This window comes from Bufo bufo, chromosome 2 (genome assembly GCF_905171765.1).
Source record: "Bufo bufo chromosome 2, aBufBuf1.1, whole genome shotgun sequence".
Lineage (NCBI taxonomy): Eukaryota > Metazoa > Chordata > Amphibia > Anura > Bufonidae > Bufo > Bufo bufo.
The window spans coordinates 13477456-13503396 of NC_053390.1; the positions used below are offsets into that span (position 1 = coordinate 13477456).

Below are 25941 nucleotides of genomic sequence, written 5' to 3' on the forward strand. Positions count from 1 at the left end.
CTTCAGAGAACTGGCAGAGGAGCCATCTTGAGAAGGTCCTCATATTGTAAATGTTTAAACAACCGTAACTATGGGAAAAACTCAAGGAAAACAGTGGTATGTGAAGAAACTAAAGATTGCTTTATGCATAATGCTGCCGCAGCAGTAACTTTTTTTTCAAATGAAAACATGACAGTTGCCCTTTAACAAAAAAAATGCCACACCGACAAGGAGGTGATTTTTCCCCCAACAGTCTGCACTGACTGACTGTTACCGCCAATGCCTCCGTGAACCCCTGCACCACTACTTCCCAGGCAGGTAGGCTGCTGCGAAGCAGGTGGTCTACCCCAGGCACGTTTGGCTCCCGACCTCCCACTGCTGACTCCCAGCTATGCTACCACCTTGCTGGCTCAGCAGCTGCCTCACGGGTGCGCTGCCACCCTCTTCTCCTGATGATGATGATGAAGCCCCTTCTGCAACCGGCTCCCAAGTACGATCAGCTTCATCATCATCGAGTACTGTCTGCACGTCACTGATGTCCTCCTAAACCGTCTCTGGGTCACCGCTGGATGACACCAGGAGCTCAGGCCTCTCGCTGCGACTCCTGCTGCCACCTCTATCTGTGCCAGAAACATTTAGGCCTCTGCCACTCCTCTGTGCATGGACTGGCACTTCTCTGTCCGACATACTTTTAGCTAAACTAAATAAATTAAAAGCAAAATTAAAACACCCCTAAAAGCTACAAATGTATTTTCCTTTTTGTACTAAAATACGCCACTAAACTCTTTCACCACAAATGACTGCAACAGTGAAGTGCGTATATATTTGTCTTTTTGTACTGAAATAGGCCACTAAGGGCACTTTCACACTAGCATTTTTCTTTTCCGGTATTAAGTTCCGTCCTAGGGGCTCTATACCGGGAAAAAAACCGACCAGATTTATCCTAATGCATTTTGAATGGAGAGCAATCCGTTCAGGATGCATCAGTTCAGTCCCTCTTACGTTTTTTGGCCGGAGAAAATATCAAAGCATGCTGCAGTTTTCTCTCCAGCCAAAAATCCTGAACACTTTCCGGAATGCCGGATCCGGCATTCATTTCCATTGAAATTGCCGGATCCGTTCTTCCGGTTCGCGCATGCGCAGACCTTTAAATCTATGAAAAAAAATACCGGATACGTTTTTCCGGATAACACGATAGACGGATCAGGTATTTAAATGCATTTGTCAGACGGATCCAGATCCGTCTGACAAATGCATCCGTTTGCGTCCGGATTGCCGGATCCGGCAGGCAGATCCGGCGACGGAACTGCCTGCCGGAATCCTCTGCCGCAAGTGTGAAAATACACTAAACGCTTTCACCACAAATAACGGCAACAGTGAAGGGAGTATATATTATTCTTTCTGTACTGAAATAGGCCACTAAACACTAGTGATCAGCGGCATAGGCGATATTAGTTTTCGCGATATTTCCCGAATTTTTCGCATGATATTCGCAATAGATTTGCAAATTCTAGAATTCGTGATCTCCAGACATTATTTTTGCGATTGCACAAATCGGCACTAATGAGGCGCATATTTTTTGCTCAATGCGTGAAACTTCACATTTTATCAGGTCTGAGTAGATGTTACTGATTGGTGCAGTAAGTATTGTTGTGACATCACAGCACTAGGTCTGTAGCTGTATGTATGGACAGCAGAGAAACAGCAATCCCTATCACAGCACAGTAATCCCTATCACAGCACAGTAATCCCTATCACAGCACAGTAATCCCTATCACAACACAGTAATCCTTATCACAGCACAGTAATCCCTATCACAGCACAGTAATCCCTATCACAGCACAGTAATCCTTATCACAGCACAGTAATCCCTATCACAGCAAAGTAATCCCTATCTCAGCACAGTAATCCCTATCACAGCACAGTAATCCCTATCACAGCACAGTAATCCCTATCACACTACCGTACACCCTGCACTGGAACCTATCAGCTCCACTATATCAGGATATAACCTACACTGACTATCTGTATTATATATATCAGCTAACTAACTATCTAATGTAATGGGATAAGGAACAGGAAGCCAATGAAAGCACAGAGCTCAGCAATGTCCCTGCTCTCTCTCTCAGAACTGCAGAAAATGGCTGCTGGGGAGGTTCTTATATAGTAAGGGGTCGGCAGCTTTCCTATTGGTTGCTATGGATGTTGCTAAGCTCAGACAAAGACATTGCAGCCTTCTCATTGGCCCACAAGCAAGAAGGGAGGTTACTGATAAATCTAGAATATTCGCGATTACGAATATATATAGCGCTATATCCTACATCTTCGCAAATTCTCGAAGTGGCGACATTCATGATAAAAATTTGCGATTAGAATATCGCAATCAGCACTACTAAACGCTTTTATCGCAAATAACTGCAGAAGTGAACAGAGCATATAATTTTATTACACGACACGGAGGCTCCTATTGCTATCTCTTTCTTTACTAAATCTTATAGCAGCAAAGAAAAAAGCATCAATCAAACTGATAACCATGGCAACCAACTCCTCCCCACTGTGCCAGTATAATAGTCTCTGACTCTGCTAACTCTTCCTCTTTCTTTGCTGCTCCCTCACAGATAAGTACTTCTCCTTATGTCTGTGGGTGGATGTATATGGTTTGATGCTTTTGGGGATATTTATGGTACTCGTCTGTGTTTATTGGGGTATCCTCTTAGTTTTTTCTAGGGTTGCGCCCTCTGGGCTGTAATATCCTTGTTTTATTTGATCGTCCCCCTTTTTTCCCATATTTCCTTTCAGGTTTTATCCTCGTTTATTACTTGTACCCCTAATCGTTTGTCTATCCTGTACCTCCCCTCCGTTCGATTTTCGTTTCATTCTGTCCCGTCTGCGGCGTTTTTTCCTCTAGCTGCCCGTTCCTCCGTGCGCTTCATCTTGCGGCCGAGATCTCGCGAGATCTCGGCTGCCGTCTTCTTCCCCTTCTGCAGCTGGTTTTCGCGCTCCCCGCAGTGTTCTCGCGGGAGAGCGCGAGACTTCCGCCTGTGTCTCAGTCGGCTGCATCCGGAGTTACTGCGTTGCAGCTCCGTCCTCACAGGTCACTTCGTTCTCTTTAGCAATTGTATGAGCCCCTTTTTTCCTCCATTTTACTGCGGTCTTCCCATAATAGTACTGCTTGTTAGGTCCACCATATTTTGGCACATATTCTTGATTTATTTATCAATTATAGCCCTGTCACTGCATTGTAATTGTACATCATGTCCAAGGTTCCCTTACATGTATCTAGCCCTGTCCCTGAGGGCATGGATTCAGTGCCTCATATACAGGCTTTAGACGCTGTTACTCCTGATGCACAGTCCTTAGCAATACAGCGCTCTGTGACTGCTGCAATACAGGCCGCCATGGGGTCTATGTCCTCGGCCATTTCTAGCTCAATTACTGAGGCCCTTATGGCCGACCCTTCCTCCTCTGCACCTTTGGGGCCCTTACCACCTGAAATACCATTACCTGCCTCCAGAACCACTATGACTGGTGGAAATATAGCCACCCTTGATGGCGCGCATCGTTCGCGCAAAAGAGCCTACGCCCGCCAGGCAGAAAAGGCGAGGCAATGGAAATGCGCCAGAGCGCAACATGATACCGAATCGGGTTCTGAACCAGATTCTGATGAGGAGGCTCAGTACTAGTCTTTGGACTTGGTGGATATAGAGGAGGAGGATCCCTTGGATTCGGACCTGCCAGGCCCGTCATCGGGATCGGCAGCGCCCATTGAGGTTCCTTTTGATACCTCAGCAATTTTGGATCCTGCAGGGGAACCCCTTTTTGACCCGGATGCTTTCCACCATCCGAGGTCGGCGGAATGGCTTCCGTCCTCTCATATTGCCAAATATTTGGAGGCCCGTATACGCCAACCTCTATCTAAAGAGGCGCGTAATAAACTAAAGGCCGAATGTCCCAGACCTATTATACCTAACAAAGTCTGCGAGACGCCCGTAGTTGACCCAAAAATGTGTCAATTTTTAGCTAAGTCGGGCTGGAACCCCAGGAAGGGCCTTGAATCAGCCCTAAAGTCCTGTCAGGACAAGTTATTGGACCTTTTGGGCACATTGACAAAAATCTTTGAATTGGCTGAGTCAGCCAGAACCCAGAACACTTTGGTAGACCCGGAAGAACTCCGGGGATGGGTACAACGTGCCGTGTGCATCACGGGCAACGTAAATACTTCACTATCGATTGAGCGTCGTAAGGCAATCCTATTTAAAATAGAGCCTAAGTTATCCAATTTAGCCCTGACGGAGACAGGCAAGGAAGCTCAAGGATTGCTCTTTGGGGATTCCTTCATTAAGGATCTCTCCCGATTTGTGGGAACCTTCACTGCCCTCGATAAGGCTCAAACATCCATGAAGAGAGTGTTCCAAGGACGGGTCTCTAACAGGGCCGGCAGCTCTAGGGGCCGCCTGTCCGGCCGTTCATCATACCAGACCCGCGGGTCCGGCACAGGCTCCTTTTCTTATCGACCCTCCAACCAGGAATTCCGTCAACCGCCTGCTTTCTTCCCCTCCCGAGGTTCGTCTTGGCGTTCACGTGGAGTCAGAGGTTCATCTTCCAGACGTCCTTTCGGTAAGTCTGATGTCACCGTTTTCTTTGACTCCTTGTGTAGGGGGCAGGCTCCGTCTTTTTTCCCATGTGTGGAAAACCATCACGGCAGACCCTTGGGTCCTTTCGACTGTCCAGGGGTTTCACATAGAGTTAGTTTGTCCCCATATCCAGATTCCGTCCCCGTATCCTACGGTTCTCCCAGCCTCATCACAACTGCTTTTACATCAGGAACTGTCAGCCCTGTGTCAGAAGGGCGCCATAGAGCGGGCTCCCCCTTCCTCGGAAGGTGTTATCAGCAGTGTTTTCTTGGTGGCCAAAAAAGGAGGCCAGATGAGACCCGTGATCAATCTCAGGGCACTAAATGCTTTTGTAAAATATCAGCACTTCAAGATGGAGGGTATCCACCTCCTCAGGGATTTGCTCCTCCAGGGGGATTGGATGGTCAAATTAGACTTGAAGGACGCCTACCTGACGGTTCCGGTGGCCGAACCGTCCAGGGATCTCCTTCGTTTTTTCTGGGACTCTGAGATTTGGAGGTTCACCTGTCTGCCCTTCGGTCTCTCTACCGCCCCTTGGTGTTTTACCAAGCTCCTTCGTCCGGTAATTTCCTGGCTCCGCAGTCAAGGAATTCGTCTGATTATTTATCTGGACGATATCCTTATATTGGCTCAGAATCCTTCTGTTCTTCTATCCCATCTACAGTGGTCTATGGACCTGTTATCCCGGCTGGGATTCCTCCTCAATTTGGAGAAGTCGTCACTTACCCCGGCCCAGTCCATAGAATTTTTGGGATTCACCATCGATTCTTCCACAGTGTCCCTCAGCCTTCCATCTGCCAAGGTTCGTTCCATCCGCAAGGAACTTCTTCATACTCTGTCTCTCCAACAGGTTCCCTTACGACATCTTGCCCGAGTCATAGGTCTCCTCTCCTCGTCCATTCAGGCTGTGTTTCCGGCTCCCTTGCACTACCGCGGCATGCAGCGTCTCAAGATTGCTCACCTCCATGCGGGAGCATCTTACGCGGATTTAGTCACCCTGGACGAGGACACCAGAGAAGAACTGATGTGGTGGATCCACAACTTGGAGACCTGGAATGGGAAGGCCATAGTTGGTCCCCGTCCAGACTTCACGATAGACTCGGATGCCAGCCTTCTCGGCTGGGGTGATTACTGCGAGGGTGTGATGACAGGAGGGCCCTGGTCTCCGGAGGAATCCAAGCTCCACATCAACGCCTTGGAACTTCTGGCGGGTTCCTTTGCAGTTCGCAGTTTTGCGAGCGGCTTGTCCAAGATTTGCATCAGACTGCGGATGGACAACATTTCCGCAGTTCGGTATGTCAATGCCATGGGAGGCACGCATTCAACGATTCTGTCCAGATTGGCTCGGGAGTTCTGGACATTCTGCCTGGCCAGAGAAATTACAGTTACGGCGGAGTATTTGCCGGGGCTCCACAATACTCACGCAGACTGGAGCTCACGTTTCCTTTCGGACTCGGGAGATTGGAAGTTAGATTGCACGGTGTTCTCATCCATATCTTCCCATTGGGGTCCGTTCTCTTTAGACCTCTTTGCGTCCCGTTTGAACACCCAACTTCCACGCTTTTACAGCTGGCGTCCGGATCCGAACGCGGAAGCAGTCGATGCGTTCCTCCAGGATTGGTCCGGCCACCTCGCGTACGCTTTTCCCCCGTTTGTGATGGTGTCTCGAGTATTATCTCAGATCCGCCGCCAGGGAGCGGATCTTGTGCTCATAGTTCCGTTCTGGCCCACGGAGTCATGGTTCCCTCAGCTTATGGAATGCCTGGTTCAGTGCCCACTACTTCTTCCGGTTTTTCCGGGCCTCTTGTTGGATCCAGTGGGTCTGGATCACCCTCTCATCCTCGACGGCTCCCTTCATCTCCTGGCATGCAGAATTTCGGGGAACCCTGGGACATCGCTGGAATTTCGGAAACAGCTCGACGTCTTTTGGACAAAGCTTGGGCGCCGGGAACCAGATGAGCTTATCGATCGGCCTGGAGGTCTTGGGCTGATTGGTGCCTGGCTAGGCACCTGGATCCCGTATCATGTCCTGTGACCGAAGTTCTTCAGTTTCTCGCTTCACTTTTTGAGGACGGTAAGGCTTACCGTACCATCAATTTGTACCGTTCTGCCATTTCCGCGTTTCATCAAGGGTTTAGCGGGTGTCCTGCCGGTCAACACCCTCTTGTTTGCAGACTTCTCAAGGGTTCCCGCCTATCCTGCCCTCCTAGGCCTCATTTCTCTTCAACTTGGGACGTCTCTTTGGTGCTTACCTTATTCTCCTCGTGGCAGTCTAATGCGGACCTTTCTCTTCGTCATCTTGCAGCCAAGCTGGTTTCCTTGTTCTGCTTGATATCGTGCAAAAGGGTGTCGGACGTTCGCGCTTTGGATCATGACGCTTGTTCGTTTACCAAAACCAGTATTCGGTCGGTGTCTTACCCCAGTTTCCCAGATTCTCCGGCTCTTTGTCCGGTGTCGTGTCTTCAGGAATATGAGGCTCGTATGGCTTCTCATCGTTCCACTTCTTCTCCGGAACTTTTTCTATCTTATAGGCGTCCTTTCCGTTCGGTCTCCACTATCACCTTGGCCCGTTGGGTGAAATGGGTTATGGCTTTGGCAGGTGTGGATACTGCGATTTTCACTGCTCATTCCACTAGAGGAGCTTCCGCAACCTCTATGGCGGTGGCTGGAGAGCGTTTAGAGGATATTATGAAGATGGCGGATTGGTCTCGTGTATCTACATTCCGTGAGTTTTATTTCAGGCCTTCTGTTCATGTTTTTTCCTCGGTTGTAGGTCAGCTTTAAACTCGCAATAGGAGCCTCCGTGTCGTGTAATAAAATTACATGATTTTCCTATTTTATGACGTAAAGTCATGATTTTATTAAAGACACGGAGGCGAGTATTGCCCCTCCCATTTTGTATACCCTCCCTGAGAGTTTTTTCTCTGTTATGCATTATTTATTTGTCGTTGTACTTTAATTGTATCATCTGATTATACTGTATGTTCATTACTGTGCACTGATGTCGATCTTTGATGAGATATTGGGACGTTTTTCTACCTTTGTCTTGTTTCTTTCATAGGATGAATATACTGTCTTCTGGGTGCGGATTGTGTTTGAATTTCCAGCTTCCTTCTTCCGTTGAAGAGCCGGGCAGCTTACTGTTGGATTTCAGTTTCCGTGTTTGGAGAGTATGGTTCTAGTCTTCAGAGTTCTGGACATCGGTCGTCACCAAAGAAAGAGGAGGAGTTAGCAGAGTCAGAGACTATTATACTGGCACAGTGCGGAGGAGTTGGTTGCCATGGTTATCAGTTTGATTGATGCTTTTTTCTTTGCTGCTATAAGATTTAGTAAAGAAAGAGATAGCAATAGGAGCCTCCGTGTCTTTAATAAAATCATGACTTTACGTAATAAAATAGGAAAATCATGTAATTTTCTTTTTCCACAGATATAAGTCACTAGAGGCTTTTCAACGTAGCACTTGCATCTCAAGAACTAATGGCTGCAATGACAGAGCTGTATACTGGCTGTGGGGATCCCCAAATAATCCTTCCCTGCACTTGTAATTCGCTTTTCTATCCCTAGCGCCTTCCGACCTCTCTCCCTGCACTAAGATGCTGTGAAATGATTCCTCCCTGCACTTAAAAATCATTTTTTCAAGTTTTTTTTCACAAGAAGGTTTTTCCAATTGCTGTCCCTAGCGCCTTCTCACATCTGTCCCTGCACTCAGAACGCTTCAAAAATGTATGACTCTAAGATGGCCGCCATATTTATAGGGCTGGCTGCTGATTGGCTGCATGCATATCAATCTGAGTTATCCCGCCTTCCCAGACTTCCTTGACCCATGTCCTCAGTCCTCACACGTCTAGCTGCCATTTTAGGAAAAATTGTGATTCGTTACCAGGCTGGTGCTCCTCCATTACATGTCACTGCACACACGTGTATACACTGCACATGACGGCTCTTACCCTGTGATATAAGAGGCTGGTGCTCCTCCATTACATGTCACTGCACACACGTGTATACACTGCACATGACGGCTCTTACCCTGTGATATAAGAGGCTGGTGCTCCTCCATTACATGTCACTGCATACACGTGTACACACTGCACATGACGGCTCTTACCTTGTGATATAAGAGGCTGGTGCTCCTCCATTACATGTCACTGCACACACGTGTATACACTGCACATGACGGCTCTTACCTTGTGATATAAGAGGCTGGTGCTCCTCCATTACATGTCACTGCACACACGTGTATATACTGCACATGACGGCTCTTACCTTGTGATATAAGAGGCTGGTGCTCCTCCATTACATGTCACTGCACACACGTGTATACACTGCACATGACGGGTCTTACCCTGTGATATAAGAGGCTGGTGCTCCTCCATTACATATCACTGCACACACGTGTATACACTGCACATGACGGCTCTTACCCTGTGATATAAGAGGCTGGTGTTCCTCCATCATGGCCTCCTTGTACAGTTCCTTGTGTCCTTCTATATACTCCCACTCCTCCATGGAGAAATAGACAGTGACGTCCTGACACCTTACAGGAACCTGACAACACAATGACACCGTCATCACCCAGACCCCTCCAGTGCTGTTACTGGAGAATTTCCCAGCATTCCCAGCAGTGTCACCTCTCCAGTCAGCAGCTCCATCATCTTGTGGGTGAGCTCTAGGATCTTCTGCTCATGTATCAGGGGGTGAGGGGGAGGCTCTGTGATGGGGGGAGGGGTCCTGCTCCGCCCTCCTGACTCCTGGAGATGGATGATGGGAGTCACACAGTCCCCCGATGTCTTCTTCACTATTGTGTACTCCTGTGATGGAGAGAGACACTTAGGGAATAAACCCTTCAGGGGCCATGTGCTCTCCTCCGGCCCTCTCCTCCTGGTACAACGTGCCTACTTACCTTCTCATGGCTCCTACAACATGACTATTGGTCACTGGTCACATGACACATCACTCACCATATTGGGGGCTGATCTTCAGGTTCTCCATCACTTGGAAGGTCTGGAGGCCGTTCTCCAGGACCCCGGACTCTTCCTATCACTTCCTATGATGGATTCTCCTCCCCGATGTCTGACTTGTTACAGAATACAATAAAGAGGAGAGAAATCTAGAAAAGTTTACCTCTCCACTCAGCAGGGAGATGATCTCCAAGGTGAGGTCTAATATTCTTCTGCTGATCTCCTTCCTGTCCATCCTTGGTGGTCATTCAGGAGAAGAGGAGAGAACTGGAGGAGCTGGAGGCTTCTAGTACTGCAGGCGCCTTTATGAGAAGAGGAGAGGAAATCATCCAGGGGACAAGACCAGATGTCACCTCCAGAACCGCACTTCCTGAGCCTGGAGGGGCCCCGCTTCTCAGAGCCCCCACCACATGGATTCCAGGGGCCCTAACATGGAGATCTCTGGTGGCTCCACAGGAGATAAATGTCTGGTAGATGCAGGTCCCACCTCTGGGCTGTGCTCAGCTGTGCCCAGAACTCCTAGAGAAGAGACTGGAGAGAGCTGAGCTCAGGCCGGGCCCCGCTCCATTCATTCTCCTCCTGGAGGCAGGGGCCCCTCACCAGGACAGTCAGGGGCCAGCGAATGATGACAACCCCCACTATCCCCACTACTCCTCCCCCATCATACTAGGCTGAGGAGCGGAGAAGGATTCCTTGTGTGTAATGGAGGAGAATCTCCAGAGGTGACATGTCTGAGCTCTCCACCACACTGTCTCCTCACAGCTCATCTTACCGGCAGGCTGGAGGAATGGCTGATACCAGAGAGAACAAGAGCACTGACTACCGACCAGGACCTGCCCAGTATCTGCTGCACTGCCAGAGCTGAAGGACCTGGGGGGACGTCACTGTCATGTGATCAGTGCAGGAGGCGGAGCTCAGCAGTGGCTACCGACTAGGACCTGCCCAGTATGTGCAGCACTGCCAGAGCTGAAGGACCTGCGGTGACGTCACCGTCATGTGATCAGTGCAGGGGGCGGGGCTCAGCAGTGCGGAGGAGTGAAAGACCTGTGATGATGTCACTATCATGTGATAAGTGAAGGGGGCGGGGTCAGCTGTAGAGCAGAGATAAGAAGGAGGAGGAGCTGTAATTGTGGTCATGTGACATGTGAGGGATGATCCTTGTATGGACAAAGCATTTTATGATTTCTTTCCTACAGAACTGGAAAAATGCTGGGAGTTGTAGTTCTCGCCTCTGAAACCTACAATAACAGCCTGGAGTGTTACCTCTGAGATATCATATAACATTCTGTACTCTTCTCCTCTGATATATAACAGTCTGGACATTGTGAGAGTTGTAGTTCTCTCCTCTGGACATGCTGGGGGTTGTAGTTCTCTGATATAACAGTCTGTACAGAGCTGTGGTCTCCTCTCTAGAGTCTCCTATGGACGACATAAAGACTGAGATGTAATTGTTCCCGAAATGCAGGTCTGAAGAGGAAGCCCCTGATGGAGAATTCAGGATAAACTGTTTCCTCCTCTGAGGAGGAGAAGAATAAAGAGGGGAATATTCATTCTAAGGGAAGAAAGTAACAAAGAGATTGTTCATGTCCGACCGGTTGGGGGACCAGGATGAGGACCAGGGGGTCTCCACCTGTAGGGTTCTAGGGCCTTCAAAGTGGTTGAAGCTTTGAAAAAAGCTATGATGGCCGAATGCAAACATCCTGGAAATGACCCAGTTCAGTCCGGATTCACTATAGACGGCCTCTCCTTACTGAACAGGTCTTCTCCTGCCTAATGTGGGAAGCTGTTCTGGTCTGGGTTGGGGACCTACACCTCTTCTCAGGAGCTGCAGTACCTGAGAGAATAAGGCCAAACAGCCATCTGCTCAGTTCTCTTCTGTGGAAGTGTAGACGTCATCAGATCTTTCTTCTGCATAAAGTGAATCATCTACTGAGGTGAATGTGTCTGCCCTCATCGGAGTGCAAAGTACTCAGCTTCAGGCCTGTAAAGTACAACTAAGTGGGTTCCTCCTCCTAAGGCCTCATGCACACGACAGTGTTTTTTCACTGTCAGTGATTTGGCTTCAGTGGTCCGTGTCCGATTTTGCTTCAGTTGTGTTTCTGTCACGGCCATGGCTATGACCGTGACTCCTCAACCGCATGCGGTTGTCAGCGGTTTAGTTTGTCAATCACAGGTGAGGTCTGTGGTATTTTCCTCACCTGTGGTTGCTGCTGGCAACGGTATGTTGTGGCAGCATAGCACTCTGAGCTGTATTGTGGCAGCTTGCTATGTTGTACATGCGGTTGCACCTAGCAATCTTTCTGTTAGGTGTGTGTGTATGTATGTCTGTGTACACTCTGTGTTTTGTGTGGTGTGCACGTACATCTTCCCCTCACTGTGGTTGCCCGTGGCAACGTTTGGTCGTTGTGTGTACATGTGGTGGCAGTGTCCCGGCCTTCGGGCTGACTCCCCGGACATGAGTGCCACCCATGTCGTTGCCTGCGGCAACAGCCACAGTGTGTGTGTTGTTTGGACACTTCCCCTTTTGTTGTTGGGAGGGGCTTTGAGGGGTGGGAGTATGCATGCCCTCGAAAGAGGGTGAAGCATGTACCGCCGTCTACGTAAGGGGTACATGCGCGCTCTTCGGAGGGAGAGCGTTCTGGGGGTTTCGCCTCTGACGGCGCGGTGAGTGGCGTTTCCCCGCCATCCCTTCACCGTTGCCTTGTTTGGCGTCCCCTGAGTTTTATTGCACGGTTGTGTTTCTTTGGTATGCGGTATGCATATCTTCGAAAGAGGGTGCAGCATGCAGTGCCATCCCCTTGTGGCCTGCATGCGCGATGTCCGGAGGGAGAGCGTTCCGGGGGGATCTCCGTTTACGGCACGGTTGGTGGCTTATTCCCCGCCACCTTACCTTCCGTGTTGGGGGTCCCTCTCCATGTTCTCATCTCTGCTCTGCTCGTTGGCTGGCAGCACTCCGTAAGTGGTCCGGCTGCGTGCTGGTTAGGAGTGTCTGCTGGCAGCGACTAGAGTGGGGACGTGTGTGGAGAGTCCCCTCGTCCACTCTCAGTGGTTCCATTCTTGTGTCGCTGGTGCGGGCTGCAGGCCTCGTCGGACTGGCTGTGTTGTGTGCTGGGAGAGGATGCAGCTGACAGCGACTTTCCGGGAACCATGTCCTGAGAGTGGACGTTCCCTTCTCCTATCCCCTTGTGTTAGTCTCTCACCAGTTTCCTTTTTTTCTGTGGGGGGGCTTTGAGGGGTGGGAGTGTCACGGCCATGGCTATGACCGTGACTCCTCAACCGCATGCGGTTGTCAGCGGTTTAGTTTGATTGTCAATCACAGGTGAGGTCTGTGGTATTTTCCTCGCCTGTGGTTGCCGCTGGCAACGGTATGTTGTGGCAGCATAGCACTCTGAGCTGTATTGTGGCAGCTTGCTATGTTGTGCATGTGGTTGCACCTAGCAATCTTTCTGTTAGGTGTGTGTGTGTATGTATGTCTGTGTACACTCTGTGTTTTGTGTGGTGTGCACTTACATCTTCCCCTCACTGTGGTTGCCCGTGGCAACATTTGGTCGTTGTGTGTACATGTGGTGGCAGTGTCCCGGCCTTCGGGCTGACTCCCCGGACATGAGTGCCACCCATGTCGTTGCCTGCGGCAACAGCCACAGTGTGTGTGTTGTTTGGACACTTCTCCTTTTAAGTGTGTGTTTCCCTTCTTTGGTGCTGGAAGGGTTAACTCCCTTCCCAGTGTGTTTGTGTCTCACTGGGTGTGTCCGACTGTGGGGTGTGGCTTCTTGGCCTATAAAGCCTCACTGTTTTCCCAGGTCTGCAGGTTGCTTCAGCCATGCTTAGCTGTAGCAGCCGCCTGTGTTTTATACCTGCCAGTGAGAGCCACCCCTGTGGTCATAACCATAATGTCATATTTAAGTTTATTTCTAGTTATGTGTGATGTCTATTTGATGTTTCCTTGTGATTTTGTGCAGGTATGGATCTGGCTCCCTGTGTGGGGATACGTTGTGATCTGCACCCTGCCAGCACAGGGATCCAGTCAGCAAGGCTGTGGCAGGTAGGTGGAACTCCTTGTTCACCTGCCATATCCATAGAGCTGTTTATGTTCCCCCTTTTCCAGCAGCTTGGCCGTTGAGACTCCTGCTCCTCCGTGCCTAGGAGGAGTGGGTTGTCTTACCCTGCTCCTTAGCCCAGGGACCGGACGGAGGGTAAGTCAGGGCTCCTAGGTTCCTGCGCATGGGTCCTTCTACCTTTTAAGGTCGGCCCATGCAGATAGGAGTTAGGGTCAGGTTAGGGATGCTGTAGGAGGTGACCTGCTCCCTAATCCTGTTGTCCTGGCCGAGCAGCCAAAACATCATCTGGCATCACACGGCTGAGGATTTCCCCCATCCTCAGCCGTGACAGTTTCCTTTTGTCTTCCTTTTTTTTCGTCTGACAGGGGGAAAAAAGGAAGGTTAATGAAAAGTGTAATTTTATTGCACCAAGGTTTTGTAGAAAAAAACGGACGCGGACACGGATGACATACCAGTTGTGCATCAGTTTTTTTTGACGGACAAATTGACTTGAAAGGGTCCGTCCTCTGTTTTCCATTGAAAAAAATAGGTTATATTTTTTTGACGGACTGGAATCACGGATCACAGACGCGGAGAAAAAACGGAGGACTATTAGGTTTTTTTCACAGCTCCATAGAAATTAATGGGACCTCCGCTAAACTGTGAAAAATGACGGAACGGACGCACACAACGGTCGTGTGCATGAGGCCTAAAGGTAATAACTCTATAGCCAGATTATCTTGGAATTCTGTTGTACCTACAGAGACAGAACTATGAGTTCGACGCCCGGCTGTGGTCAGGTTGCTGTGGCTACTTATATTGTCTCCAAAGTCCAAAGAAAATGTATCCTTCAGGTCTAGAGTTCCAGCTATGATACGTTTGCTGTGATGCCAACTCCTAACACATGAAAAATCTATGGCCTAGATTACGATGGGAAAGTTGCTCTCTGGTATGAGTCAAGTAGACTTATGGGTTCAGAGCTGGATAGGGTAATGGAGACCTTATCATATATGAAATGATCATTACAGCAGTTCTTCAGGGTAAAGCTATACCCTCCATAGGCAGAACATCTCCTCTGACGTTCCTGAAGTCAATACTGAGACAAGCGGATATAAAGCCTTAACATAGTCAGTCCGGATGGCTGCATATTTTATAATCTCAGCTAAGGTGGTCGTAACTCCTGAGTGAGGAGTAAGGCCTTCTGCTCCTGCAATTCACAGCCCATCTGTTCTGGATCTCCTCAGCTATTCACACCTTTATGTAGTGGTGTCCTCTATAGCTGCCTCCTTAAGAACACAGAGAATTTATGTGGTTCCATACCTGGATGATTGGCTATCTTCAGGCTGCTGGCCATTTATTTCAAACATCTATTCTGGGGAAAGTATCTTGGCAGCGGAGGGTTTTAGGCATCATGTAAGGATTTGCAGAGGAAGCTTCCTGAGCCTTATGACCTCTATATAAAGAAGAGATCCTAAGCCTCTGGAAACCTTAAAGGGCTTCTGTCACCCCCAAAACTCATTTTTCATTTTTGGGCATATTAAAATCCTTATTGGACGACTATTCCCTTTATAGGGCTCTTACCTTGTTCTGTGGCTTAGTTTCATTAAAAATCAAGCTTTTAAAATATGCAAATGACTTCACTACCAGCAAGTAGGGCGTCTACTTGCTGGTAGCCGCCGCATCCTCCTTTTAAAAAAAAACGCACCCTCGTCCTGTTAATTGACAGGGCCAGCGAGCACTCTCCTCCGGCTGGCCCTGTCAGCATTTCAAATCCCGCGCCTGCGCCTTACGTGTCTTCATTCGGCGCAGGCGCTCGGAGAGAAGGACGCTTGCTTCCTCAGCACTCCCTCAGTGTGCCTGCGCCGATGGCGTCTTCTCTTTCGGGTTTAGAGGTGACGTCATCGGCGCAGGCACATTGAGGGAGTGCTGAGGAAGCGAGTGTCCTTCTCTCCGAGCGCCTGCACCGAATGAAGACACGTAAGGCGCAGGCGAGGGATTTGAAATGCTGACAGGGCCAGCCGGAGGAGGGGAGTGCTCGCTGGCCCTGTCAATCAACAGCAGGAGGGGGCGTTTTTTTTAAAAGGAGGATGCGGCGGCTACCAGCAAGTAGACGCCCTACTTGCTGGTAGTGAAGTCATTTGCATATTTTAAAAGCTCTATTTTTTATGAAACTAAGCCACAGAACAAGGTAAGGGCCCTATATATGGAATAGTCGTCCAATAAGGATTTTAATATGCTCAAAAATGAGTTCTGGGGGGTGACATAAGCCCTTTAACCCAGAGAGGTTGAATATTTGGTGTACCCTTTCATTTTAAGCTCGTCAATCCTACAGATGGTAGAAACATTTCAGAGACGAGTGTTTTGTTTTCCAGCTGATCTGGATTCTGTTGGTTGATAACTGCACCTAGAGGGGCATATAGTCATTGGGCTCTTGGAGTCCCTTGAGAAGTTTCTTTCCTCAAACCCCAAATACTTTAATGCTATAGAAGATCGTATCTGACTCGCCCCACAGACTTGAGGAAACAGTCAGTGTAAGAGCAGACATTATAAGCAGGGTGGCACCAAATCAGAAACACATCTTTCTCAGGGAAACCTGACTCATCTGTATGCTGTAGTTGTTTGAGGCTCCTTCAACATTGTTGCTGACCGACAGTGAAGGTCTAGCCTTTCCAGGAGAATGGTATCTGAATCCAAAGATTTTCAAATTGCTCAGTGGAATCAGGTTCAGTGCCAAGATTTAAACATTCCTTTCCCTTTATGAGGCGGACAATCCATTGCCAGCAGATACCTTGTCCATTTCCTTGGAGGTTCAGGCTGGTCTACATTTTTCCTGCAGTTTCAATGATACTTAGGGTATTGATAAAAATCAAGCTAGACCAGACGACAGTACAGCCATCATACTGTTCGAGCCAGAGAGGTCATGGTTCCCAACATGCAGATGAGTCAAGGGTGTTACTGAGACTTCCCCCAGTGTAGACCCTTGATATGTAGGGCACTGAACTCTGCCAATATCTGGAAAGATTGAGCCTGACAGCCTAAAGGTTGCTAGCCTCAATTTCTATCTAGAGGCCTCTCTGTAGTCATGAAGATCCTACCACACTTTGGGCCTCAATCTACCAAAAGATCATTTTTCTCATTCAGTTCAGTCAAGAGTATAACTTGGAGACTTCCCCCACTGCAGTTTGTGTGTGTCTAGGACACTGAATTCTGCCAAGATCGCAAGAGGTTCAGTTTGACAGCCTGAAGTTTGACCAGCCTCTTTAACTATCTTGAAGCCTCTTTGATTAAATCATTAAGACCTTTATCACACTCTGGTTTGCATTTCATGAAAAGTTAATTTTGATCCCAAGTCATTCAAATGTGTCAAGGGTGTATCAGAAGACTTCCCCCAGTGCAAATTGTGTGTCTAGAGCACTCAGCTCTGCCAGAACCTGTGTATACTCAACCGTACAGCCACTATATTAACCTAATGGGCTCTAAGACATAGTACCAGAAGACCTTGTCGTAGCCAGGTCTCCACTTAAAGAGCTTACACAAGGATCAAGTGAATCTATTCAGCTTGAATTCTATTAAGGGGTGGATAGTTCTAAACTACAGATTATCAGCCTCTTAGGCTTCCTGCAAGACACATTTGGAAAAAGCCTTAGAGTATCAACCTAAAAAGTCTAAATTTTGCCCATTCTGCAAGTTTATCCTTGTCACAATAGTCCTTGATGAAAAGGTTCCTGAAAGGTTTACTAAGATATAGCCTTTCATACTCAGAATCTGTGTCAAAATAGGACTTGACCTTAGTCCTAAAAGTTTTAAGATCATCTCCCTTTGAACCTCTGGAGGAGGGCCCACATAAATACCTAAAATAAAGAGGTTATTTCCTTCTGGCCATGACATCTGCCATAAGAACAGGGAGATCCTAGTCTTGTCATCAGTGGATCTGTACTTCAGATTCCTTCTAACTATAATCAGGTCTCCTCCTTCCAGTGTCTGTTAGGAGCTTTACTGTAGTGTTGAATATCATCTCCATTCCCTAGATCTTTCCATATGTCCTGAGATCTATTTAGCCTGGAGTAAAGAGATCAGGAAGGTTGAGGATTTATTACTTCTTTCCAGAAGGAACAATAAGCTCTCACATGCGCCATAGCTGCCAGGTGCCTGATGTTTCATACAGCAGACACCAGCAGCTAATGTCCGTGACTGGCGGTAACAATGATCTCAGACTTTAAACCCTTCAGATGCTGTGGTCAAACATAAGGATCAGGGCAGCCGGATGCATTGTGCAGCAGCCTCAGTCCTCCGTAATGAACTGAAGCTGCCGCATGTTAGCTCCTATAATGCACCTGCCTGTGGCAGAGCTTCATAGGAATACATTGTAACTCTCATACACTCCAATGTTGGTGTATGAGAGAAGCAATCTGATGTTCCCTATGAGAACTATAAAATACTGTAAAAAAAAGTTTCAAATAAAAAAAAAAATATATATTAAAAATCACCCCTTTTCCCCAAAATATTAATAAGCAAAAGGAAACTATAAAAGAAAGTACACATTAAGAGTATCGCCGCGTGTGATAGTGCCCATACTTTTAAACTATTCAATATTTTTCAGATATGGCAAAATGGAAAAAAAAAGTCAAAACTGTTTGATTAGACTTTTTTGGGGTCTCTTCATCTTGCACAAAAAAAAAAAAAATAAAGTAAAATTAAATAGAATAAATAAAAAAAATACCCCAGAATGATATGATTGAAAACTACAGATCATCCCTCAAAAAAATGAGCCCTCACACAGCTCCGTACACATAAGTACAAAAAAGTTATAGAGGTCACAATATGGCGATGAAAAGGAAAAAAACTAAAAAAAACATTTTTTTCTAAGTTTTCTTTTCAGTATTAAAATGCAAGAAACACTATACACTTGTGGTTTCGCAGTTATTGTACTTACCTGGAGAATTAAAGTAACAGGTCAGTTTTACCGTAAAGGGAACACCATAAAAACAAAACATAAAACTTAGTAATTACCCCTGCGCTGCCGCTCTTACAAATGTCACTTGTGTCTTTACTACCCTGATTTACTCAGGGAGCCGCTACTGGTTCTCCGTGTGAGGTCCCTGGCTGAACTCACAATGGATGATTTTTTTCCTCTGGAGGCACCCGTACTCGAAGATGTGACGTTACACAGGAGTTCTCCGATACTAACTCCCACTGACTTCCCCGCACACGTGCCAGCTACCGGCCAGAGCTGCATGCGCAGACAGGGGAAGCAAGAAGACATAGTCATTAGCAGAACAGAGTGCTGTGTAGCAGAAAGAAGCTTTGTTGTCTACATTGAATCCTGAAACGGCAGCTGAATATACTGGATCAATAGAAAAGAAAAGGAATAAGGTGAGACTATACTTATATGTATAATACAGGTCAGAGTGTATAACTAAAGTGTTTCTAAGTGTCTTGTCCAGCGCGGGGATCCAATAATCCTTGTAAAAACATAAAACTGTTGCGTAATCTCCCCACTACATCATTTGCGATATTAAATGGTGGAATTAGAAAATGCAACTTGTTCCGCAAAAAACAAGCGCTCATATAGCTATGTAAACGTAAAAATAAAAAATTCCTGGAAAGGCAGAGAGTAAAAAACTAAAATAGGAAAAACCCTCCGGGGTAAAGTCATGAACAGAATATATGTCTTCCTAAACAGGATTTATCAGCTGTTTTATAGAAGTCGTTATGTGACATCAATTAAGCTTTTATATCCAAATATACAACCTGAAATAAAAACAATGTCTATGACCCAGTGATATATTGTTTCATTATATTGTGGCCATATGGCTTCTCTCTTGTGTGACTTCACTAATGACCCCTAATTATGGCTTTAGAAGCAAAAACATTTTTCTCATTCTGAATGCAGCTTCTCTTATGTGTGATACTTCTTATGTTTTAGAAGATTTGATTTATCTGAAAAACATTTTCCACATTCTGAACACGAATACAGCTTCTCTCCTGTGTGACGTCTTTCATGTTTAACAAGACCTGATTTTTCCGTAAAACATTTCCCACATTCTGAACATGAATACGGCTTTTCCCCAGTGTGAACTATCTCATGTTTAACAAGATGTGATTTTTGTGCAAAACATTTCCCACATTCTGAACATGAATACGGTTTCTCTCCTGTGTGTCTTCGCTCATGTCTAACAAGATCTGATTTTTGCACAAAACATTTCCCACATTGTGAACATGAATACAGCTTTTCCCCAGTGTGAATTCTCTCATGTCTAACAAGATCTGATTTTTGCGCAAAACATTTCCCACATTGTGAACATGAATATGGCTTTTCTCCAGTGTGAATTATCTCATGCTTAATAAGATTGGCTTTCTGTGTAAAACATTTCCCACATTCTGAACATGAATACGGTTTCTCTCCTGTATGAAATCTCTGGTGTTTAACAAGATTTGATTTCTGTGTAAAACATTTCCCACATTCTGAACACGAATATGGCTTCTCTCCTGTGTGACTTCTCTTATGTGTAACAAGATGTGATTTGTGTCTAAAACATTTCCCACATTCTGAACATGAATATGGCTTCTCTCCTGTGTGTCTTCTCTCATGTATAACAAGAATTGATTTCCATGTGAAACATTTCCCACATTCTGAACATGAATACATTTTCTCTCCTTTGTGACGTCTTCGGTGTGTAAAAAGTCCTGAGCTGTTTGTGGATTCTTTACCACAATGAAACCTTTTAATCGTTTTCCGACTTGTACTTGCGGTAACAATCTGTGATTGGTCAGGAGAAGGTTCCTCATAATTAGGAGGATTATATGACAGATCTGTACTGTGAAGACCTGGATGTACATTAAGGGTAATGAGGTTTTCTCCTGAAGAGCGCTGCAGGATATCTTCATCTAGTGGTAACATGACATTTTCACATTTCTTACTGGGATTTTCTGGTAAGATAAAAATGAAAATTTGTTTAAAAGTTTTTTTTTGGGCAAATTACAGAGTAGAGAAACTTATAACATTCCAATATTCCGTTTTTTTTGCGGATAGGATGCGGACCCATTCATTTCAATGGCTCTGCAAAAAATGTGTATGTACGTTCCGTAGCCCCACAAAAAAAATAGAACATGTCCTATTCTTGTCCGTTTTAGGCATTGTTACAATGGAACCGGAAAACACATACGGTCGTGTGCATGTTGCCTTAGGCTGGAAGTTGATCCAGCAGGAAGGATAAATGTTCATTCATTTGGAATCCATTCCTGACTTTGGCCAAAAAACACTGCACTTGTGATCCCAGCCTTACAAAGCTTCTATAACTTCCTGACAAAGTCCAGGATTCTGGTTTACACCAGGTCATGACTTTTATTACATACCGTAAATAATGACTTAACAAAACTAAAAAAAATTTAAAAGCCTGACTATGTCTGGAAACGAGCCCTGCTCTCTGCCAACACATTTTGCCTTTCAACAGCAACTAGACATCATTTGAATAAAACAAGGAGCATCATGGTTGGAGCTGGTGAAGTGGGGCCTAATGGTTTGGGGCTGGTGGAGGGAACATCATGGTTTGGAGCTGGTGAAAGGGGGCATCATGATTTGTAGATGGTGGGGGGACATCATGGTTTGAAGCTGCTTTGCTGCCTCATGGTCTGGACAGCCTGCAATCATTGGGTAATTAACTGGGCAGATTTACTAATCCTGTTTAAAACGTACAGAGTAAATCTAGAGACGCTCCACATTTATCACAGGAGCTTGGGCTGGAGGACAGATCTGCTGCACAGCTACACAAGTCTGTCTACCTCTATACCACTTAGTGGTTGGCTTTTCTGTCACAATGGAGCATCGTAAGCCCCGCCCCTGCAGAACTTGCCTGTTGTTTCTATATGTGGAGGGAACACTGTTTGGACAATACTGCTCCACCCAGCTTTCCCCAAGCCTAATAGTGCAGCTTCCATCTTCCCTGGTGTAGAACTTTGCATATTCACTATGTATACTATTTTCTTTAAGTCTGATATCCTTGTTATTAGTCCTAGAGATGCTCTTCCAACTGACCAGTGATTTATGTGACTGCTGTAATGCTTGTGATCTGTAGTGATTTTATGGCCCATCCAGATCCTTAGCTTTGTCTGTTTACCTACATATAGCATCTCTTCTCATGTGCCTTACTTCAGTGAGTATTAGATTAATGAGCTAAATTACCCCTAGTTCTGTGATCACACTCCCTATAAATATAGACACAGTCTAAGGGGAAGCAGTCGGGGTCAGCACGAGCCAAAAGCACCATCTCTGCCAAAACGCAATATTGCTTAAGCGCTTGGCAGTTAATCATGGCAGTTGGACAGGGCAGGAGACGGAGATGCTATGTGGACTACTCAAACACAGTTACACACAGCACAGGTATGCTCCAATATTGTCTCACTCAGGCTCTGGCTGCTCTTCTCATTGCTATGGATGTCTACCTTCAAAATCAACCACCCCTTCCCCCCTCTGTCCCTTCTCTCCACATCAGTCCCTCCTTCCCTCACCCTTGTTCAGTTCCCATACACTTTATACCCTCATACATTACACTGACCCATCTTCCTCCACGGTGCAGCATAGAAAACACCAATATAAATCTCTCACCCACTTGCTGTCTCTTTCTGTTCTCCTGCTACTAGCTGCAGAGGATATTTCCCCAAACCCTGGCCGTCCCTCTGTTGCTAACTTCAGCTTCTCCTCTGCCACACACAGAAACCCCAAAAATCTGATTAATGTTCCCTGCACGTCCTCTCCAGTCTCTTTTAACTGCGCACTCTGGAACGCACGGTCGGTTCGTAATAAACTACCCACAATCCACAATTTCTTCCTGTCACACTCTCTGAACTTGCTGGCCCTTACAGAAACCTGGCTTCAACCCTCGGACACTGGTTCCCCTGCTGCCCTGTCCTATATCCTATGGTGGACTCCACTTCTCCCATACCTCCAGACCTGATGACAGGCACGGTGGAGGAGTAGACATACTACTTTCTCCAGAGTGCACGTTTCAGGTCATTCCCCCTGTACCTGCTCTCACAGTCCACTCTTTTGAGGGTCAATCAATTAGACTCTTCCATCTATTCCCCCTGAGAGTTGCGGTTGTCTATCGTCCCCCAGGCTCCCCCCACCAATCCTGAATCTCTTTGCAGCTTGGCTTCCTCACTTCCTCTCTTCTGAATCACCAACTCTTATTATGGTTGATTTTAATATCCCCATTGATGATCCCATCCCCCCATCAGCCGCTCACTTTCTTTCTTTAACCTCCTTTCTTTGGCCTATCACAACTGACTTCCTCTGCCACGCATGAACAGGGCAATACACTCGATCTAGTCTTCTTCCGTCACTGCTCAGTCTCAAACTTTAGTAACTTATCCTTCCCACTTTCTGACCACAATCCTCTTTCATTTACCATTAAGACCTCTCACTTTTCTCATGACAATCCTACTTTTCACACTTACAGAAACCTACACACCATTAACTGCCAGCAACTTAACACCCTACAACTAGCTCTTATCCCAATCTCTTCCCTCTCTTGTCCAGACTTGGCTGCCAATCATTACAACCAGACCCTCAAAACCACCCTAGATGAAGTTGCTCCAATATCAATCCAACCCTCCCTACACAGAAGACGACAACCCTGGTACACACCTGAAACACGTTTTCTCTAGCACTGCTCCAGATGTGCAGAACGCTTATGGAGAAAATCGTGAATATCAGCAGACTTCCTCTATTATAAATTTATGCTCAAAACATATAATTCAGCTCTCAACATTGTCAAACAAAAGTACTTCACCTCTCTCATCTCCTCACTCTCAAATAACCCAAAATGACTTTTTCACACTTTTCATTCCCTTCTAAGCCCTAAAGTTCCAGAACCTGTCACTGACCTCTGCACTGATGGCATGGCCACCTACTTCAGAGACAAGATTGGCAGTATCCGGCAGGAAATAATCTCCCAGTCCCCAAATAATTTCCATCCTCCTCCCTCCCATTCCTCCACATGCTTTCTCTCCTCTTTTGACCCTGTAACAGAGGAAGAAGTCTCCAGGCTTCTCTCTTCTTCTCGACCCACGACCTGTAGCAGTGATCCTATTCCATCACACCTCCTCCAGTCCCTCTCCCCGGCTGTCATCACTCACCTACCTACAATTTTTAACCTCTTTCTCTCTTCTGGTATCTTTCTCTCCTCTGGTGTTTTCCCCTCCTCTTTCAAACACCCTGTTATAACCCCACTACTAAAGAAACCATCTCTTGACCCGACCTGTGCTGCTAAGTACTGACCTGTTTCTAACCTCCCCTTCATCTCTTGACTCCTTGAACGTCTTGTCTACTCTCACTTAATAAGCTTTCTGCAAATGCTCTTCTTGACCCCTTACAATCTGCCTTTCGCCCTCTTCACTCTTCAGAAACTGCTCTTACTAATCTCCTAACAGCAAAAATAAATGGTGACTATTCTCTACTGATTCTGCTGGTTCTCTCTGCAACGTTTGATACCATAGACCATAAACTCCTCCTCACCATGCTCCACTCAATTCGCCTTAAGGACACTGCCCTCTCTTGGTTCTCTTCCTATCTCTCTGGCCGCTCCTTTAGTGTATCATTCGCTGGCTCTTCTTCTCCTCTTCCTCTTGATGTTGGCATTCCTCAGGGCTCAGTACTAGGTCCTCTACTCTTCTCCCTCTAAACAGCCCCCATCGGACAGACTATCAGTAGATTTGGCTTTCGGTACCATCTCTACGCTGACGACACCCAACTATACACTTCATCCCCTGACATCACCCCTGCTTTACTCCAAAACACCAGTAATTGTCTGGCAGCTGTCTCTAACATCATGTCCTCTCTGTATCTAAAACTGAACCTCTCAAAAACTGAACTTCTTGTCTTTCCCCATCTACTAACCCATCTAAACTTGATATTTCAATTTCAGTCTTCAGCACTATCATAACTGCTGTGCAACACGCCCGCTGTCTTGGGGCCACATTTGACTCTGATATTTCCTTTCTTCCCCATATTCAGTCACTTACACGCTCTTGTCGTCTGCACCTCAAGAATATCGCCAGAATCCGCCCTTTTCTTACGGTGGACACGGCAAAAACTCTTGTTGTGGCCTTGATTCATTCTCATCTTGACTGCAACGCATTACTAATTGGCCTCCCTCCCACTGAACTCTTCCCCCTTCAGTCTGTCCTAAATGCTGCAGCCAGGCTCATCTATCATCCAACCGCTACACTGATGCTACTAGTCTGTGCCAGTCACTTCACTGGTTGCCCATCCACCACAGAATACAGTTCAAACTTCTCACCCACAAAGCTCTCCACAGTGCTGCCCCTCCATACATCTCCTCCCTCATCTCCGTCTACCACCCTACTCCTGCTCTCCACAGTGCTGCCCCTCCATACATCTCCTCCCTCATCTCCATATACCACCCTACTCGTGCTCTCTGTTCTATTAGCGACCTAAGATTAATAACCTCCATAATTTGTACGTCTCACTCCCGTCTTCAAGACTTTTCTTGAGCTGCACCTACTCTCTGGAATACTCTGCCCCGGAATATTAATTCACAACTTCTCCACCTTCAAACGTGCCTTAAAAACACATCTTATCAGGCAGGCTTATCAAGCTTCCGAAAATGACTTTTCCCCGACTAAACCTCTCGCCCACCAACTCCTCTGGCCTAAACTCGATCCTCTAGCAGTCCCAAACCCGAAGCAGATCGGCCGGCACCACTCCTGTCAGTTCAATAATGGCTCAAATCCTACTTATCACAATCAACTACCTTATGTGTCACCCCCAATTCCTCATAGATTGTAAGCTCTTGTAAGCAGCGCCCTGACTCCTAGTGTTTCAGTTGCATATTATCCAGTTATTTTTGTTTTGTACATGAAACCTATGAACTTGTAATGCGCTGCGGAATATGGTGGCGCTATAGAAATAAATATTATTATTATTATTATATGTGGAACCTTAAAATGCCCCCTTTTTGGACAGATTATAAGAGCAGCACAGATCAGTCACTGGTTATCTACCAGCAAGTTCACACAGAGCAGATCAGCTGCAGACATTTCTGTGACTGTCCCGCTGCCCTGAATGTGGCTTGTAATAATCCATGCACCTGCTGCAGAAACAACCCAATACATGGAAATGTCTACAATAAATGTGCCCTGTGTGAACACGCTCTAATGCAGCTGGAACATTCTGGGACATGCAATTACTGCTAGAAGTCACACGTTCAGTCTGAAGGGGGATGAGCAGATAATCGCTGAAGTGATGGACAACATGATCACATTTAGCAATTTAAAGCCGATGTCAGACAAGAATTTTACTACAAATTTTTC

General features: G+C 46.6%; 1 protein-coding gene across 1 annotated transcript in view; it reads right to left on the reverse strand.

The window, feature by feature from the left end:
• The window catches only part of LOC120990618 (zinc finger protein 271-like), a 136070-nt gene that overhangs the window by 73297 nt on the left and 36832 nt on the right, over nucleotides 1–25941 (reverse strand). The window contains exon 2 of the mRNA XM_040419536.1: nucleotides 19521–20185. Within this exon, the coding sequence (XP_040275470.1) occupies nucleotides 19521–20185 (665 nt within the window). The remainder of the gene's footprint in view (nucleotides 1–19520; nucleotides 20186–25941) is intronic.